We start from the raw sequence: 17576 nt of genomic DNA, 5'->3' as shown, positions 1-17576 counted from the left end.
TTGCAGGGGTCTATTTGGCCTCTAATACCTGTCCGAATGTATCTCCTGCTATGAACCATTGCAAAGTTTAAGATCAGCGGGGGGAAACCCTGCTCTTGACCCCACCATCCTCTGAAATGTGACTGGTGGAGATGAGAGACAGGGCCTTTTCAGTGGTGGCCCCTTGCCTGTGAAACTCTCTTCTCAGCGCCCTTCCTCCTGTTCTTTAGAAAGAAACTCAACACTTGGTTATGGGACTAAGCATTTGGATAGTAGAAGAAGCAATCAAGAATGAGACCCAATTTGTGTGAATGACAATGGACTGACCGAGACTATGCTTTTAAACCTGCATGATTTAAAACAAATGTTTTAGTAATTTAACGCCGTAATGAATTGTTTCAGTTATTTATTACTATTGTTGGCACTGAATGAATGCTTGTTGTGAAGCCGCCCTGAGTCCCCCTCCGGTGGTGACAAGGATGGGATACAAATATGCTTAATTAATTAATTAAAGCTTTATCTCCATGGTATTTCAGTTTTCTCTGTTGTGGAATCAACCTCAAACCCTTCAACATTTTGTAACTTTTTTTATTCAATGAAGAAAGTTTGTCTTGCAGCCCACAAGTGAACAACTGACAAAAAGTAGTTATTTTTCTGTTGAAATACATTTGACTCCACATATTTAAATAGAATTCAAAGGGGGGTGGAAAAATCATAGAGGACAAGTCTTTCAGTAGCTATAAGGTCACAGACTAATTTATGCTGTAATCTATTTTCTCATGTCAGGATAAAGGTTAGAGAAAATGAATTAAACTACATTAATAATAATAGTTACACCTCCAAATCAGAGGTCTCGGAATACTGGTTCTGGAGAAGACCCACAAGAAAAAAACTACTTGCCCCAAGATCCTGCTTGTGGGGTGTGAGACGGGTGTTTGTTTAATCCTGTAATCACGTTGTAATCATACAAAAGCTGACTGCCACAACCGGGGATGACAACCAGATACAGTGAAGACATCTGCCCTTGCTCTGTGCTACTCTGCTGCTGAGTATGCATGCCCAGTGTGGAACACATCTCACTACGCTAAAACAGTGGATGTGGCTCTTAATGAGACATGCTGCATTATCACGGGGCGTCTGCGTCCTACACCACTGGAGAAATTACACTGTTTTGCCTGTATTGCACCACTTGACATCTGCCAGGAAGTAGAAACCAATAGTAAAAGGATCAAGGCAATTACTTCTTCAGCCCATCCCTGTTTGGATATCATCCAATGACTTAAATCAAGAAATAGTTTTCTAAGATCTACAGAGATACTCGCAGGAACACCTCAGCAAATGAGAGTCTAAAAGTGGCAGGCTAAAACCCAGAACCTCAATCAATGGCTGATACCAAATGAGAGACTCCCTCCTCGGCACAGAGGAGACTGGGTGACTTGGAAGGCGCTGTACAGACTGAGCTCTGGCACCACAAGATGCAGAGCCAACCTTAAGAAATGGGGCTACAAAGTGGAGTCCATGATATGCGAGTGTGGAGAAGAGCAACCACAGACCACCTATTACAATGCAACCTGAGCCCTGCCTCATGCACAATGGAGGATCTTCTTATAGCAACACCAGAGGCACTCCAAGTGGCCGGCTTCTGCTCAAAGGACATTTAATAGAATGCAGAGTTTTCAAACTTTGTGCTTTTTAAAAATATACAATACAACTGTTTGGTTTGCTGCTGATACGATAAAAAAATTCTTATAAAATATTTTCTTATAAAATTCCTTTATTCATTTGTCTTATGTATGTGATATATTGTAAAGTAGACTGTTATTTCCTAAGTGTCTGTTTAGTTTGGAATATAAGAATAAGCATATAGTTCTAGTAGTAGGTTTCATTATGCATTTTATTGTCCTGTGCTGCCATCTAGAGAGTGTCATGCACTATGACATCAGTATCAGGAATATACTGTGGCAACAATGCTGCAGCTTTTGGGGAGTTTGTACAGAGTGGGGCCATTGTCTCTATGCAAGGCTCCTCCAAGTGGAAGAAACCCCACTTTAATGTCCTGGAACCCAGAGCTTTGATCCTGCTTTCTTATGGCACAACACGTTTGGTGAAACAGTGGGCAGCTCATGCCTTTGGTTATATTGCTCCTTGTATAAGGTGTGCTCATTCTGCTAATGACGGTGCCCAACGCTGAGCACAGTAGAACCTTTTAAAGTTATTTCCAATTATTTATATTGAACAGCAGCCTTTTTTATGCCATACACTATTAATTTGGTTTTACTTAAATATCCCAATTTGATGGGGCCAACATTTATTGAACTTTCTTGAAGAAGCATCTTTATTAATTATGTGCTTGTACTTGGTGACGTGATGACAGGCAAAACTGGCTAAGATCCTGTTGGTCAGTTCCAACTAGAGTAGACTCACTGTGAGTCAACATTCTTTCAACTGTCCTGATTTGACACTCCCAACAAGTCCTCTCCCATTCCAACTTTTTGGCTGCGCTTAAATTGTCTCAGTTTCAGTCTCCTCCTACTCCTTTCCCCCTTTACCTTTGTCTTACTTCAACTGATGTAAACTTCTCTCAATATATGTAAAAGGGCCGACTTTAGCACAGCAGTTTAAACACCAGCTATAGTCAATCTTGTCAGTCAAAAGGCTGCTAGTTTGAAGCCGGGTCAGGGTGAGCTCCTGGTTTTTAGCCCAGCTTCTGTCTACCTAGCAGTTCAAAAGCAAAAAATGTGATTAGATTAATAGGCACTGCTCATAAAAAGGAGAGATATTCTGAGGCATCCAGAAAGAATGCCGGTGATCCAATCCAAAGGGAGGAAGCTACGAATTAGGTCTTCGCCTCCCCCCCCCCCCCCACCTTGGCCGGAAGCGAGCACAACACCTTCCAAGATGCTGAAAGATGAGGAAAGACTTATCTATCTATCTATCTATCTATCTATCTATCTATCTATCCATCCATCTATCCATCCATCCATCTATCTTTTCTATGTATAACTGCATTTCTAGTTCTGTATAAAGTGGCATTAAATGTTTGCTGCATATGTATGTTCTGTGATCCGCCCTGAGTCCCCTTAGGAGTGAGAAGGGTGGAATATATATACTGTAAATAAATAAATAAATAAATAAATAAATAAATAAATAAAGAAAAAGTAGTTTTTATTTGATTAACTCAGTAGGAGAGACATAAGAGGATGGGACATAATGCTGGCTTTTCCAAGGGAGCTCCATCCCTGTTTATCTAGTAAAACAGTGAATAAACCTTCAGGTCATCTCTGGCTGCCATTTGAGGATTGTCCTAGACCCTGGGGCTTCCAGGCCAGGACCTTAAATCAACAGGCTTTGGTGGAAATGCTTTGTTGTTGTTAACTGCCATCAAGTTGACTTTGACTTATGGCGACCCCACAAATGAGAGGCTTCCAGTTGCTTTGTACACCAGTTTATATTGATCATCTGGTTGTTAAAGTCCATAAATAACAATGTCTTGGGATACTTTGGGGTCTTTTTTTTTTTTGGATGTATAGTTTAAGTTGAGCCCTTTCTTTCTGCTGAAGTGGTTACATCATTACCTAACAAAGGCTCTCTATGGGCTATTTGAATGTGGCTCTTCTTCTGCTACTCTACAATTACAAGGAAAGCTGCAGACTTCTGCTTTTTAAAAAGGGCAGAGATTAGTAATGCCAATAAAAAAATTCATGTCAGGAGTGACTTGAGAAACTGCAAGTCTCTTCTGGTGTGAGAGAATTGGCCATCTGTAAGGATGTTGCCCAGAAGATGCCTGGATGTTTAATGTTTTGCCATCCTTGTGGGAGGCTTCTCTCATGTCCCTGCATGGGGAGCTGGAGCTGATAGAGGGAGCTCAACCCACTCTCCCTGGATTCGAACCACTGACCTGTCGGTCAGCAGTCCTGCCAGCACAAGGGTTTAACCCATTGCACCATCGGGTGCTCCTTATGTCAGTAAATGATATTGTAGATTAATATGACTCCAGATGTGAGATTTGAAAAAAGCAAGAACACCTAACAGTCTCCAGTGATGTGCAAAATAAAAAGATTTAGTTCATATGCTACCATATATTCCCCCAGGTAAATGTAATGCCAGATGCTTCCCATGAAGAATGGGCAGCTGCCATACTATACAAGTGGACCTCAATGCAGGCTGATGGAGTTTATTTGCATTAACCTCCTATATAATCATGATCATATCAATATCACAAGTCTTTCAACACAAACCTTACTTTGTTACCTAGAAAACATAATGACCTGTATAAAAGTAATGGGCAGCTTAGACAAATGATGAAGATTGATGGTACACTCATTTCCTTGAAAGAGAAATCAGTTACAGTCAGCTATCATTTAAGTCTGCAGTGACACGAAGTTCTCTTTCCTAATCAGATCTGGACACTTTAAATCTAGTTTGCTGTTCTCTGCATTTCCTTTGTGTTTTGCCCTAAGACAGCAGCAAATTTCTGCTGTCATCCTTCATTGCTTGTTATTTCTTTCTAGCTTTCTTTTTGCTTTGTAAACTATCAGGTTATTCCCTTTCTTCCTTGGCAGTGATTAGCCCATGACTATTTCCTATGCTCTTGGGCCAAACACTGCTCTTTGTAGATCTATTCTAAATCTAGAGATGCTAAGATGTTGGTCTGGGTAAACAGTTAATTGTCTCCAAGTTGCCATTTGCTAAAGAAAACTCTACTTAGAAAAACCTCATGACAGTTCATTATGCTGCCAGGGAAGGGGAAGTGGGGGTCAAGGATTTTTAGGCTGACACACAGTACGCCCTTTCATTAGGGAATCTTGATTTCTTGCTACTTATTCAGAGTTTTATTCACTGAGGAGGGTTACTGAAAGAACAACCAAGAGAACATACTTTCCCCCTTGCTTATTTTTGTATAGGTCAGATGTGAGTAATTTCAATTTGCAGCACATCACATGAGGGGACCGAGTGCTACTAATTAAGGATGTTCAGTGTTGCTTCAATTATTTATCAGTGTAAGAAGGGCAATTGGTTTTGCATTCAAAGAGTAAAGTATCTCTAAATGTCCCAGTAGACAAATAAATACGTGGGGCATTGTATCAATAATAGTAAATTTAGTAATTAATTTTAATTTAGTATGAGTAGCAAAGTTGTTATGAGCATGAACTATAAGGCAGGAACTCCCCGACTGAAATGACAGTACTCATTAGATGCCTTTCAGCAATGCCCTACATCAGTGGTTCTCAACCTGTGGGTCCCCAGATGTTTTGGCTTTCAACTCCCAGAAAACCTAACAGCTGTAAACTGGCTGCGATTTCTGGGAGATGTAGGGCAAAACACCTGAGGACCCATGGGTTGAGAACCACTGCCCTACTTTGATAAGACCTGATGGAAAGTAAAGTCAATGTGATGATGACAAACTCATCTTTTAAAGCAGTGTTTCTCAAACTCAAATTCGTAACAGCTAGTAAGCTGGTTGGGCTTTCTGGGAGCTGAAGCCTAAAACATCTGAAGGAGCAGAGTTTGAGAAACACTGTTTAAAGAAATGAAGCTCTATGGCCTACAAAATTACAGCACTGTGATTCTGCTATACCATAGGAGTATCCTGTGGAATCCCGTGGTTGCAATTTAGGATTCTCAACTCTAGTGCCTCAGCAAACTACAAATCCCGGGATTCCATTTGATTTTTTTTATTGTGTCAGAAGCAACTTGAGAAACTGCAAGTTGCTTCTGGTGTGAGAGAATTGGCCATCTGCAGAGATGTTGCCCAGCGGATGACCGGTTATGTTACCATCCTGTGAGAGGCTTCTCTCATGTCCCCACATGGTAAACTGGAGCTGATAGATGAGAGCTCACACTGTCTCACAGATTCGAACCACCGACCTTCATGTCAGCAGTTCAGCCGACACAAGGGTTTTGCACCACAGCGGCTCTATTCCATTGGATGTTGCCATAGCAGTTAAAGTAAAATCAAAACATTATGATTATGAAGTGAGAAAGGGTCCTGGAGGTTGAACCAGAAGGAACCTGAAGAGTTTTCCACACTACACAATTAAAGTGCTATGGTTCTCCATTAATCGCAATGACAAGATTCAGTAAAATCCAGGAATTTGTAGTTTAGAGAGGGACATTTAAAATGTTCATCCAGCGAACTACTCTACTTCCCTCCCAAACTAGGCATCCACAAATTTTAGGCATCCACAAGGTGGATGACAGCCAATGTAGACTATAGCACTATTGTTCTATTGTTTTATTTTACATGATGTGTTTAATAATGTTTAATGTTTTATTAGGGGAGGGTCAATTTTAATGTTTTATACTGTTTCTATTGATGGCATTGAATTGTTGCCAACACTGTGAACCTCCCTGAATCCCCTTCAGGGTTGAGAAAGGCAGTATACAAATATTTCAAATAAATACATAAATAATAAATAAATTGTATGAAAGGGCCCCTTGCATACACAAAGCAGAGTGTGAGTGGGGCTACTCCACACCTTGGCTTACCTCCCTAGAGTATTTTTCCCAACCTGGCTTTCCCCTCAATTGAGATGTTCCAGAAATGGTGGGGGAAACAGGATAGATGGCTTGAACCATACAAATATTTAGCAGGTTCGGGTTGCCCAATGAAACACGGAGAAGGGGCATTTCTCCCGAACTGCCTGAATTGTATTGTTTGTTGCAATTGGAGTGGGTTCATTGAATCAAAATTGGAGTCAACATGTTCACTCAATCAAGACTGAAAAGATTCAGACCAATACACAGTGTAGTACAAGAATGTCATTTGGGTATATATATATATATATATATATATATATATATAGAGAGAGAGAGAGAGAGAGAGAGCTGAAAATACATTAAGAACTTCCACAATCATTTGGCACCTTCAGGGGAGCCTTATTTCGGAGATCTTTGCCACATACCTTGCTCACAGTGGACCCCAGTGGTCCCTAATGGACAATGGCAGGAGTATCCATCTGGCAGGGGAACACAAGTAGAGCCTTGTTGACATTTGGGCAAAGGGTTGTGCTCAGGGTCACACACAGAAACGGTCTCTGTGCAGAATGCCCCTTTCCAGCCAGTGGGGCATCGGCAGCTAGCATGTCAGCAAAAGAAGGAAAAAGAAAACAAAAAAGACAGGATTAAGAATTATTATTATTATTATTATTTCATGCATTTCTACCCCGCCCTTCTCCCCCCAAAGGGGGACTCAGGGCGGCTTCACACACACATCATGTGATGCTATCAGCATATAAACAACAAAGATTACAGTTAAAACAGTAAAATAATTAAAACACATTATACAAATTCATTAAACAAATTCATTAAACAGTAAATTAAACATTCCAATCAAAACCAAGACCAAGTCAGGGTAAATCTAATGTTGCAGATGTCCTAAATTTTCTTTCCAATTGCCGCTGTCCACTAATTGAATGCCTGGTCCCAAAGCCAAGTCTTCAATTGTCTTCTAAAGGATAGGTGGTAGATGGCGAGCCTGATGTCCTTAGGGAGGGAGTTCCACAGACGGGAGGCCACTGCCGAGAAGGCCCTGTCTCTCGTCCCCACCAACGGCATTTGCAAAAGTGGTGGGATCGAGAGCAGGGACTCTCATGACGATCTTAAGCTTTGTGATGGTTTGTAACAGGAGATATGTTCGGACAGGTAATCTGGGCCAGAACCATTTAGGGCTTTAAAGGTTAAAACCAGCACTTTGAATTGTGCTTGGAAGCTGATTGGCAGCCAGTGGAGCAACCATTCCGGTGAGCAACCTGGCTGCCGACTGTTGGACTAGTTGAAGCTTTTGAGAAGTCTTCAAAGGCATCTCCACATAGAGAGTGTAGTCTATTTGGGGTGTAACCAGAGCGTGGACCACTGTGGCCAAGAAGTGCCAACTTGTATGGTACAAGTAAATAGAAATGGAAATGAGGGGTTTGGGGCAGAGAAGCAGTGATGTTTAACTTTGCTCAATCCCTGTTTTCACTTGAGAGTCCCTGTAAACTCCATTTTTTAAAAAAGCAAATTTTGCCCCTACTACTGTATTTATAGCCTTTATGAGTATTGGTTTGGCCTAGTGGGTGGGGACACCCTAAGATTTTGTACTTTCTGATTGAGTTCAGAGGAGAGAGAGAGAAGTGTAATTGGAGCTGGAGAAGAGTTGTTGTTTACAAGCCCTTTCTAGCATGAATAAGGTAGTGGTATTTTCAGTTGTGTATGTAGAAGGGGATAAAGGCTGCATTCTTTGCAGTGTAATTTTTGTATTCCCCATGCTTCTATTTTCTATTTTTTGGGGGTTTTAATGTTGTACCAAATGTTGCTGAGCACCAAAGGCAGAGTGGCTTGCAGTTCTGCTCTGTGTTTCGTGCACATGTCTAGGAGTAGCTGGCATTATGAAGAAATTACCGAGGTAATTGAAAATACATTAGAACACATTTAAAATAATGGATTTCTCCCAACGTGGGAACAGAGATTTGACCTGATATTAAATATTACGTGAAATTTACCTTTTGAAAACCAAGAGGGAAATGGTGTGCAATGATGTACCTATTTAAGTAAGTGGTATCGTCCCCATAGCAACAGGCTCTTCCATTTCAATGCACTGCACACAATAGCACAATGTTTCTGTCATAGTGAAGCATTCTCTCAAACCCCAGGAGGAAATTATTTCTAGGAGCTTAAAAGGATGCCTGAAAACAAACAGGGATTCTCAGGGGGACAGAGCTTAACAGGGCAGGGAACAGGAAGGAAGACATTGATGGCTCTTCTACTCCCAGGAAATGTGAAATCTTACCCATGTTTGACAAGAGGCATTCATACTGGTATTTAACTTCAATTGAAACAAAGGTAACTCTATGGAATAAGCTGATCAATTAATAACAGTGGACACAAGAGAAGGGATGTCCTAGCACAGTAGCCTTTGATGGGTTCAACATCATTGAGAGTGGAAAATCAAAATCTATTCCAGTTCTTCATCTGAACACTGGAGGTGTTATCCAAGGTGCTGAAAGCTATCTTAAGGTTCAACAACATGAACGGCTCTTTCAAAGTGCAGGGCAAGTCATGAAGCAGATTCATCCAGTATGAATCAGTAGGAAACAACTACTGCATGGCAACTCCTAGGTGGAGATATCTTCAACAAAAAGCAAAATGGTGCCCCCGGTGGCATAGTGGGTTAAACCACTGAGCTGCTGAATTTGCTGATTGAGAGGTCACAGGTTCAAATTCGGGGAGCAGAATGCACTCTCACTGTTAACCCCAGTTTTTGCTAACTTAGCAGCTCAAAAACATGCAAATGAGAGTAGATCAATAGGTACCACTCCGGTGGGAAGGTAACGGCACTCCATGCAGTCATGCTAGCCACATGACCTTGGAGGTGTCTATGGACAATGTCGGCTCTTTGGCTTAGAAATGGAAATGAGCACCAACCCCCAGAGTCGGACACAATTAGGCTTAATGTCAGGGGAAAGCTTTATCTTTACCTACCCTGACCAGCAATATTTTTTTTAAGTTGGTGTATGAGGCTGATGACCTTCCTGATGTCAAACAAAAACTTGTGTTGTCCCTCAAACATTAGCTTTGCTGTCTGGGGTTCAGTTCGAGTTGAAGCTCAATATCATCTGGTTTAAAAAAGGAGGTAGAGGTCTTTTACAGCCTTGCTGCCTCTAAAGTTTCATCAGCATGATTTGCCCCCAGTCAAACTTGAGCTCCTTCAGTATATGATCCTGTTTCTGACTCCAGATTATCTGCTTTAACTGGATAATATGCCAATGTAGACTCATATAACCCAGTTCAAAGCAGTTAATCTGCATTCAGAAATTGGATTATATGGCAGTGTAAGATCCAGCCTCGGAGATAAAAGTTTAGGTGGTGAATGCTTAGGCCAGGATGGAGTTAAGTAAGTATGGCAAGAATAGACAACTTCAATGAATTTTGAAGCCAACTCAATAGCAACATCGTGGACAGCCAAAAATGCTCCAAAGCAGACAAGCAATTAAGGCTTCCAGGATAAGTAGATCACATTTTTTTCTTGACCAAAAAAGAGCAAGCCAAGAGAGTCTGAGGTTGGGGTCTGCAAAAATAGCATTGGGAAGGGCACCTGCACTCCCAAAGTCACACCTTATAGTTTCCACTATAGAGACTAATAGGTGAACATACATCCATGTATTACTCTTTATAGTAGAGGCCAATGCAGAGACTATAACATGTGGTTCTGGTTCGAGGAATGACAGAAATGCATAGCCTGATATATTTGAGGAGCACAAAGAGAGTGTCCTCATGTTGATCAGGCTCGTCTATGTTGATCGGGCTCGTCCCCAAGGAAGCCACCCTGAGTCCCCTTGGGGAGATGAAGAAAGGGTACAAAAATAAAGTTATTGTATTATTATTATATTATAAAACTTACTAAAGGGTAGAGCCACTTTCTAGACATGTTCCTCCATTTTTGCATTTTATCAGTTGGCATGGAGACTCCTCACACTGCCCTACATTGCGACCAGCATTGGGATGGCCTTCTGGGATCCCTGGTGCTTTAAACTTCTGAGCCCTCCCAGAGCGGACCTGAATGTAAAAAATACATCCTGAAAGAAAGAAAAAAAGAAACAAAGAAAGAAAAAAGAAAGAAAGAAAGAAAGGGTTTAAACGCTTCAAAGAAAAATGTATTGTACAGATAAGCATCTTTTCACATCTTTTCACAGAATCTCCTTTGTTTTTCTTTTTGGTTTCGAGAATGCCACAGCTCACAGTGAGACAAAAAATGTAGGACAATTAGCTCCTATTTCCTCAGAGCAGTGTACACTGGCATAGCATATGTACACATTTACATTTGAATGACTATAACAAAATACACGAACACTCAAGCCAAAGAAAGACCTGATTAAAGGCATTCTAATTTAAATAAGAGAAACACTCAGTTTGAGTGATAAGAAAATTGCTAGAGGTATTTGCTAGAGGCAGTCAGAAACCCTCAGAGATCTACTGGAAATCAGTCAGTAGATATATCTGTAGATACAAATCTGCCCTCTGGCTTGCAATACAAAAAAACAAGAAAATATGGCATCCCACCTCACCTGGCTTTGCCAAAGAAACAAAGGGGCAGCGGGGCAAATCCGTTGGCCCACACACTGCTCCCTTGTGACGTTTTCCCCATCACATGTGATAAGTGTTGCCTGAGTTGCAAGGATCCGTGCTGGCTGCATTGGAGGGTAGGTTCCATGTTGGGAGAGAAGTGTTGCATGACGCTTCCACTCCAGTTGTGGGTGGGGCAAAGTCATGGGATGGGCAGCACGCCTATCTGCTGCTGGACTGGTGGAGAAGCATCCTAGGATGCTTCTCAAGCCCTGTCTGATGAGGCCATTGCTCGGAAAAACTGATAGAAAGCACTGGATTTTGGGTATCTCAATCCAGGTTGAAAGTGTGTACCCATGCTCTGTTGTCAAATTGGATAGCAAGAAAAATATCAAAATGATCGGATAGTTGGGTATTTATTTATCATGTCAGGAGTGAACCAAACAGTTGTATTGTATTAAAACACACACACACAAAGTTTGCAAACTTGGCATTATTGAAATTACTGTCAGGTTGGTCCTAAAAAGGTCAGTTGGTTGGTTTGCTTGTTTAGTTGCATGCTGCAAGTCTCTTCTGGTTGTTTCTGGAGTGAGAGAATCAGCTGTCTATGAAGATGTTGCCCAGGGGATGCCTGGATGTCTTGCAATTCTGTGGGGAGAATTCTCTCATGTTCCCCTGATAGTTGGGTATATTGCCTTCTTGAATGTGTTGGTTTTTTTTTCTTAGATTGTTAAACATTTTCTGACGTTACTTTCCCCTACAAGCTTCTGGCATGACAAAATGGAGCTTTGAAAAGTTATCTTTTGGACTACAACCCTCTGAACCCCTGCAGTGATATTCTAGGAACTGTTGAAGAAAAATAACTTTTTCAGTCTCTTCGGAAATTACCATGGCATTCAATGGGATGTGTATGCGTGTCACAAGTTTTACAGATACAGATCATCCTTTTATTGCTTTTACTCATCATATTTCCTGTTCACCCTGATCATTTGCTGATAAAGAATGAAAATAAAAGGATTCCTTTGTCCCCAAATTGGCATCTATTTGCCAAGGAAATGGGGTCCAATGATATATAAAATTAGAAAATACAGTGATGCTAGAACTGATGGTTCAATTAATGGGTTCCCACACACTGTCCAAATGCAAAAACCAACACACTGCTTGGATAGATACAGCTGGTCACACATGTTATTGAACAGTCATGACCGGCCCATAACTACTTTTCCTTTTCTGATTTATGTTAAATCCAAAAGGTAGTTGAGAAATAAACAACAGAGCTTTTTCTCCAGTAGGAAAGCTCATCCTCCTACTACACACACAGGTACAGTAAATGCTCCCTAGTACTAGCATGTAGACGCATAGCCTGATTTGGGAGGAACAAAAGACATGGCTTTGTTAGTCTGCAATATTAGTGTGCAAAGGGGTTTTTGACTGAAATAATGAAGTTGGCAGCACGGGCATTACAATAGGACTATGTAATCTTACTGAATATAGAATAGTTATGGATCTGTAACTCGAGTTTATGTATCTGTAAATGTAATGCAGAGGACCAGACATTATTACTTACCTTGAAACCCATTCTTAAAAATGGATCCATATGGTAAGAGTTCTGGGATATATTCAATGTAGCCTCCTACGTAAAACTGACTGAATACATTAAGTCCAACCAGCTTTCCTGGAGATGTAATGGTTTTATTTTCTTGATCATCCACCTTTAGGGCATAGAAACAAGTGAACAAACAAAAATATGTTATCCTTAGCAAATTAAATAGATATTTCTCACTATTATATTTCTGCATGCTTCCCAACAGAATTTTTTTTAACATGAATTAAAAATGAGGTTGGGGAAAGGAAATTATGCAAAAGATATTTTATACTACAGCCTTAATTCTCTTCATTTTCAGTTCAACATAAGGTGATTCAAAGAATTTCTAGACTTGTGTAAGTACAGCAAGTTTTTTAAAAAATATATATTCACCTTGACTATAACAGAGTTTTTAAACTGTGCACCCCAACTCAATGTCCTCCCTTCAGAGTAGGAGTGGTGGCAGCTGCTGCTCAAGCTGTAAAAGTGTAAAGGGAAAGGAAGTGGGGCCCAGTCAGGTAGATGGATGAAGGATAAATAAACCATCCAGCAGAGCAGGAGAAAGAGGATGAGGTAGGATGAGGAAAGGAAAATGAGGTATCTGAGAAGGAGGAGGAGGAGGAAGAAGAACCCTGGGAGCCACTCCAGGCATTTAGTATCCTTCCTTCTCCTCAACCACACCTCCTAGCTTGAAAGAAATCTGATTTTTTTTGTTATTTTAAGGATTGCACCTTAATCTTCCTGCAGAGTTAGGCTTGCAATAGGATGGGCCCTCTGCATCCAAAAATGCAACCATCTACTCTCAAACGTTGACTTAGCCATTTATACAAGGGACAACATTTTACTACGCCCTTGAAGTATAATGGGATTTGAGTGTCCATGAGTTTTTGACATCCTGCTGTGGGTCCTGGAACCAAACCTCAGCAGATACAGAAGACCACTGTATTTTACTTAAAGGGTTTGATTTTATGTACTTGGAAGTTAGGCATGCTCTAACTGTTATTGCTGTGCTACAATTGATTCTTCATATCCACATTTTTAAACATTCAATATTCCAAAAAAGTTTGATTTGTATACCTTTTTATATATCTATATATCTGGGATCACATAAACATTTCTTGGACAAAAAAGGGTTGCAAGTTGAAAAAGTTCAAGAAGTCCTGGACTATAGCACCATCTTGTATTTTGGAGTTCACTGAAATATCAAGAGCAGCTTGTAATCAACATGGACGATGAAGATGATCAGGGTGATGGAGCTACTTTTGAAACCCAGTCTGTTAGGTCCAGCCTTCAGCTTGAAGTATAGTAGGCCCTTAGTTTCAGCTGAGGTTTGGTTCCAGGACCCCTTCTGGATATCAAAATCCATGGATGCTCAGGTCCCATTATATTCAATGCCATAGTAAAGTTGCATCCCGTTTATAAAATGACAGCATCATATTTTGGATGGCTTTAATTCTGTGTTTTTGCATGGTAGGGTGACCCTTGTGGTGTCTTTCAACTCTATCTATATAAATAAAAATGTAATGTTCATTTGTGGGATTAGCATAACTCAAAAACCACTGGATGAATTGACACCAAATTTGGACACAATACACCTACCTATCAGGCCAATGAGTGACCATCACTCATAAAAACACTGAAAAACACAGTAAAAGGGACTTAAAAAGCCAAAAAAGCAAAAAGTTACTACAGCACATGATTCCCCCGGCAAACAAAACACACAATAGCATATCCATATTGTCTTCCGGACTACAGCTTCCAGCATCCCTTAGACCAGGCCCTTTAGGAGAGGAAGATGACCCAAATGCACTTCTTCCAAGCTGCAAGCTTTCTTCTTCTTGGATTTCTTTGAGAGCATCCCAATCCCTGCATATGTCCAATTTCCTATTCCTGGACTGCAACTCCCAGCAATCCTCCAGATAGATAAATTAGAAAGAGATAGATAGATAGATAGATAGATAGATAGATAGATAGATAGTAGGGCTGGGCGGTTTTGTTCGTTAATTTCGTAATTCGTTAATAATTCGTTATTTTTTGGGTAAACGAAGCGATAACAAACCATCCAGGAGCAACTAAAAAACGAAACGAATTTTTAAAGTTATTTCGTAATTGTTTTGTTATTGTTTCGTTATTATTTCCGTATGTGTCTGGTGCAAGTTTTATAGTTGTTTCCCTCCCCTCTCCCTGGTTGCAAGCGGTAGGCATTTACCCCACTTCTGGGCCCCTGGCCTCGGCTTAAGTGGATCAAATTCTCCTCTCCTCCTGTCGTCACCTCACCTCGTTCCTCACTCTGGCCTGCGTGTGCGTTCCTCACTCTGGCCTGCGTGTATTGGGCAAAGAGACACAGCAGTGCAGCACTCAGAGACCTGCCTGTTGCCTGCCTAACCTCTTTCCTTCTCCAGGTTAAAACTATTATATTAATTATATTTATTATTATTATTATTATTATTATTATTATTATTATTATTATTAAGAATGGATGGCCATCTTTCAGTACTGCTTTGACTGTCCCTTACATTCACGAAGGCAGAAAGTGGTTTGTTATTATTATTATTATTATTATTATTATTATTGAGAAGAAGCATTGTCAAACCAGAGTAGAGATCTCACCCACCCTCCTCTCTCTCTCCTTCCCCCCCTTTCCTTCTCCAGGTTAAAACTATTATATTAATTATATTTATTATTATTATTATTATTATTATTATTATTAAGAATGGATGGCCATCTTTCAGTACTGCTTTGACTGTCCCTTACATTCACGAAGGCAGAAAGTGGTTTGTTATTATTATTATTATTATTATTATTATTATTATTATTATTATTGAGAAGAAGCATTGTCAAACCAGAGTAGAGATCTCACCCACCCTCCTCTCTCTCTCCTTCCCCCCCTTTCCTTCTCCAGGTTAAAACTATTATATTAATTATATTTATTATTATTATTATTATTATTAAGAATGGATGGCTATCTTTCAGTACTGCTTTGACTGTCCCTTACATTCACGAAGGCAGAAAGTGGTTTGTTATTATTATTATTATTATTATTATTATTATTATTATTATTGAGAAGAAGCATTGTCAAACCAGAGTAGAGATCTCACTCACCCTCCTCTCTCCTTCCCCCCCTTTCCTTCTCCAGGTTAAAACTATTATATTAATTATATTTATTATTATTATTATTATTATTAAGAATGGATGGCCATCTTTCAGTACTGCTTTGACTGTCCCTTACATTCACGAAGGCAGAAAGTGGTTTGTTTCACCCCTCCTCTCTCTCTCTTTCCCCCCTCTTTCCTTCTCCAAGGTTAAAACTATTATTTAAAACTATTATTTTCACGTCGCGCAACCGCGTCCGCCATTTTAACGAATTGATTCGTTAATATTAACGAAATTTCGTAAATACTGAACTTTTTTAAGGGAAAATTTTGTAATTATTTTAAATATCGAAACAAAAAAAACCCCAAATACAAATCGATTTTAGAAACAAATTTTTCCGTTGTTACCCAGGCCTAATAGATAGATAGATAGATAGATAGATAGATAGATAGATAGATAGATAGATTAGGAGGACTGCTGGGAGTTGCAGTCAAGGAATAGGTCGAGAAGGAAGAAAGGGGAGAAAAAGGAAGGGAAAGAAAAGGTGGGGGGAAGGAAGGAAAGAAGAAGAGAAGGAAGGAGGGAAGGTTGGCCACAGCAACGGGTGGCAGGCACAGCTAGTGATTCTATATAATAATAATTCAAGTCAATAATGGCAACCATACCTCTTAGTCTTTTTCATTTTACTGTTACAATATGCCTATGAAGGAGGTTATGCAATTAGAGAGTGGCTTCCCAGTGAGTCACCTTGTGAGCCCCAACCAGTCTTTTAAATGACAGTTCCTGATAGCAGTTCTTTTGAAATGATTGTTACCTTCATCCAACCATCCTGAAGAGATCTTCCCAGACTGACAATGTGAATTTGACGTGTCAGATCTAAAGGCTCACTTATAATAGTCGCTGTTCCAGATCCCAGGTTGTAGCTGTGGACCACACTGCCATTTCGCAGGCCAAGCACAAGGAAGTCATCACCATTGAGACCTACAATAAAAATAAGGATTGTTTGTGTGTTTCCAAAGGACACCCATGATATGTGGTGTGCAATCCACTTAGACTTAGTGGAGAGAGCTCTCAGGAGACCAAATGCATTTTTCTTATAAGGGGGCTTAACAATGGATAGAAGCAAAGTGAAACTGCACACACACATACAGATATGATGACTTACCCTATTACTTTCCTTCCTGGCATGTCTTTTCTGTCTTTCTTTTTATGATTAGTTTTATGTCCTTGGGTTGGCCTAAAAATGGTATCGCTGGTAGTAATCCTCGAATAATTATTTATTGCAGACATATATCACCTATGGTTTACCTGACAAAAGAGGTACTTGACAGCTCTGTTACGAGCAGTAAAAAGATTCCCAGTAATAAGTATGACTCTGATAACCTCCTGTCAAAACTCCAATTCAGTGTTGTATCCTGAATGCACCCAAACATATGTAGCAGGCATGATATTCTTCAAGAGGTTGCTCGACCACTCATTAGGCTATGCATTAGGGAAAGCTTAGTCAATTAAAATCTGAGAAATTTCAAAAACCCTTTCTGAAAAGCCAACTCTCAAACTTCATTCTTAGGCAAATCCTTCACATAAATGACCTGAACATAGAACTATGTCTAAAGTAATTCTATTTCATGGGACCGAGAAATAGCTTTCTAAATAATAATTTAAAAAAAGTCCAAAGAAAATTAAGATTTTTTTTTTCATGTCAGGAGCAAATTGAGAAACTGCAAGTCACTTTTGATGTGAAAGAATTGGCCGTCTGCAAGGATATTGTGCAGGGGAAACCCGGTTGTTTGATGTTTTACCACCCTTGTGGGAAGCTTTTCTCATGTCCCTGCATGAGAAGCTGGAGCTGACAGGTGGGAGCTCACTCCATTCC

The 17576-nt window shown here is 40.1% G+C and overlaps 1 protein-coding gene across 3 annotated transcripts in view; it reads right to left on the bottom strand.

The window, feature by feature from the left end:
• The window catches only part of EYS (eyes shut homolog), a 1026188-nt gene that overhangs the window by 10716 nt on the left and 997896 nt on the right, over positions 1-17576 (bottom strand). For all 3 annotated transcript variants that reach the window (XM_067468024.1, XM_060752827.2, XM_067468032.1), the window contains 4 exons: positions 16515-16681; positions 12590-12734; positions 10361-10535; positions 6885-7057 (listed from right to left, as the gene is read on the bottom strand). In XM_067468024.1, coding sequence (XP_067324125.1) covers positions 6885-7057; positions 10361-10535; positions 12590-12734; positions 16515-16681 — 660 coding nt within the window. The remainder of the gene's footprint in view (positions 1-6884; positions 7058-10360; positions 10536-12589; positions 12735-16514; positions 16682-17576) is intronic.

The sequence above is a fragment of the Anolis sagrei genome, chromosome 1 (genome assembly GCF_037176765.1).
Source record: "Anolis sagrei isolate rAnoSag1 chromosome 1, rAnoSag1.mat, whole genome shotgun sequence".
Classification (NCBI taxonomy): domain Eukaryota; kingdom Metazoa; phylum Chordata; class Lepidosauria; order Squamata; family Dactyloidae; genus Anolis; species Anolis sagrei.
This window is presented reverse-complemented; position numbering and strand designations above follow the sequence as displayed.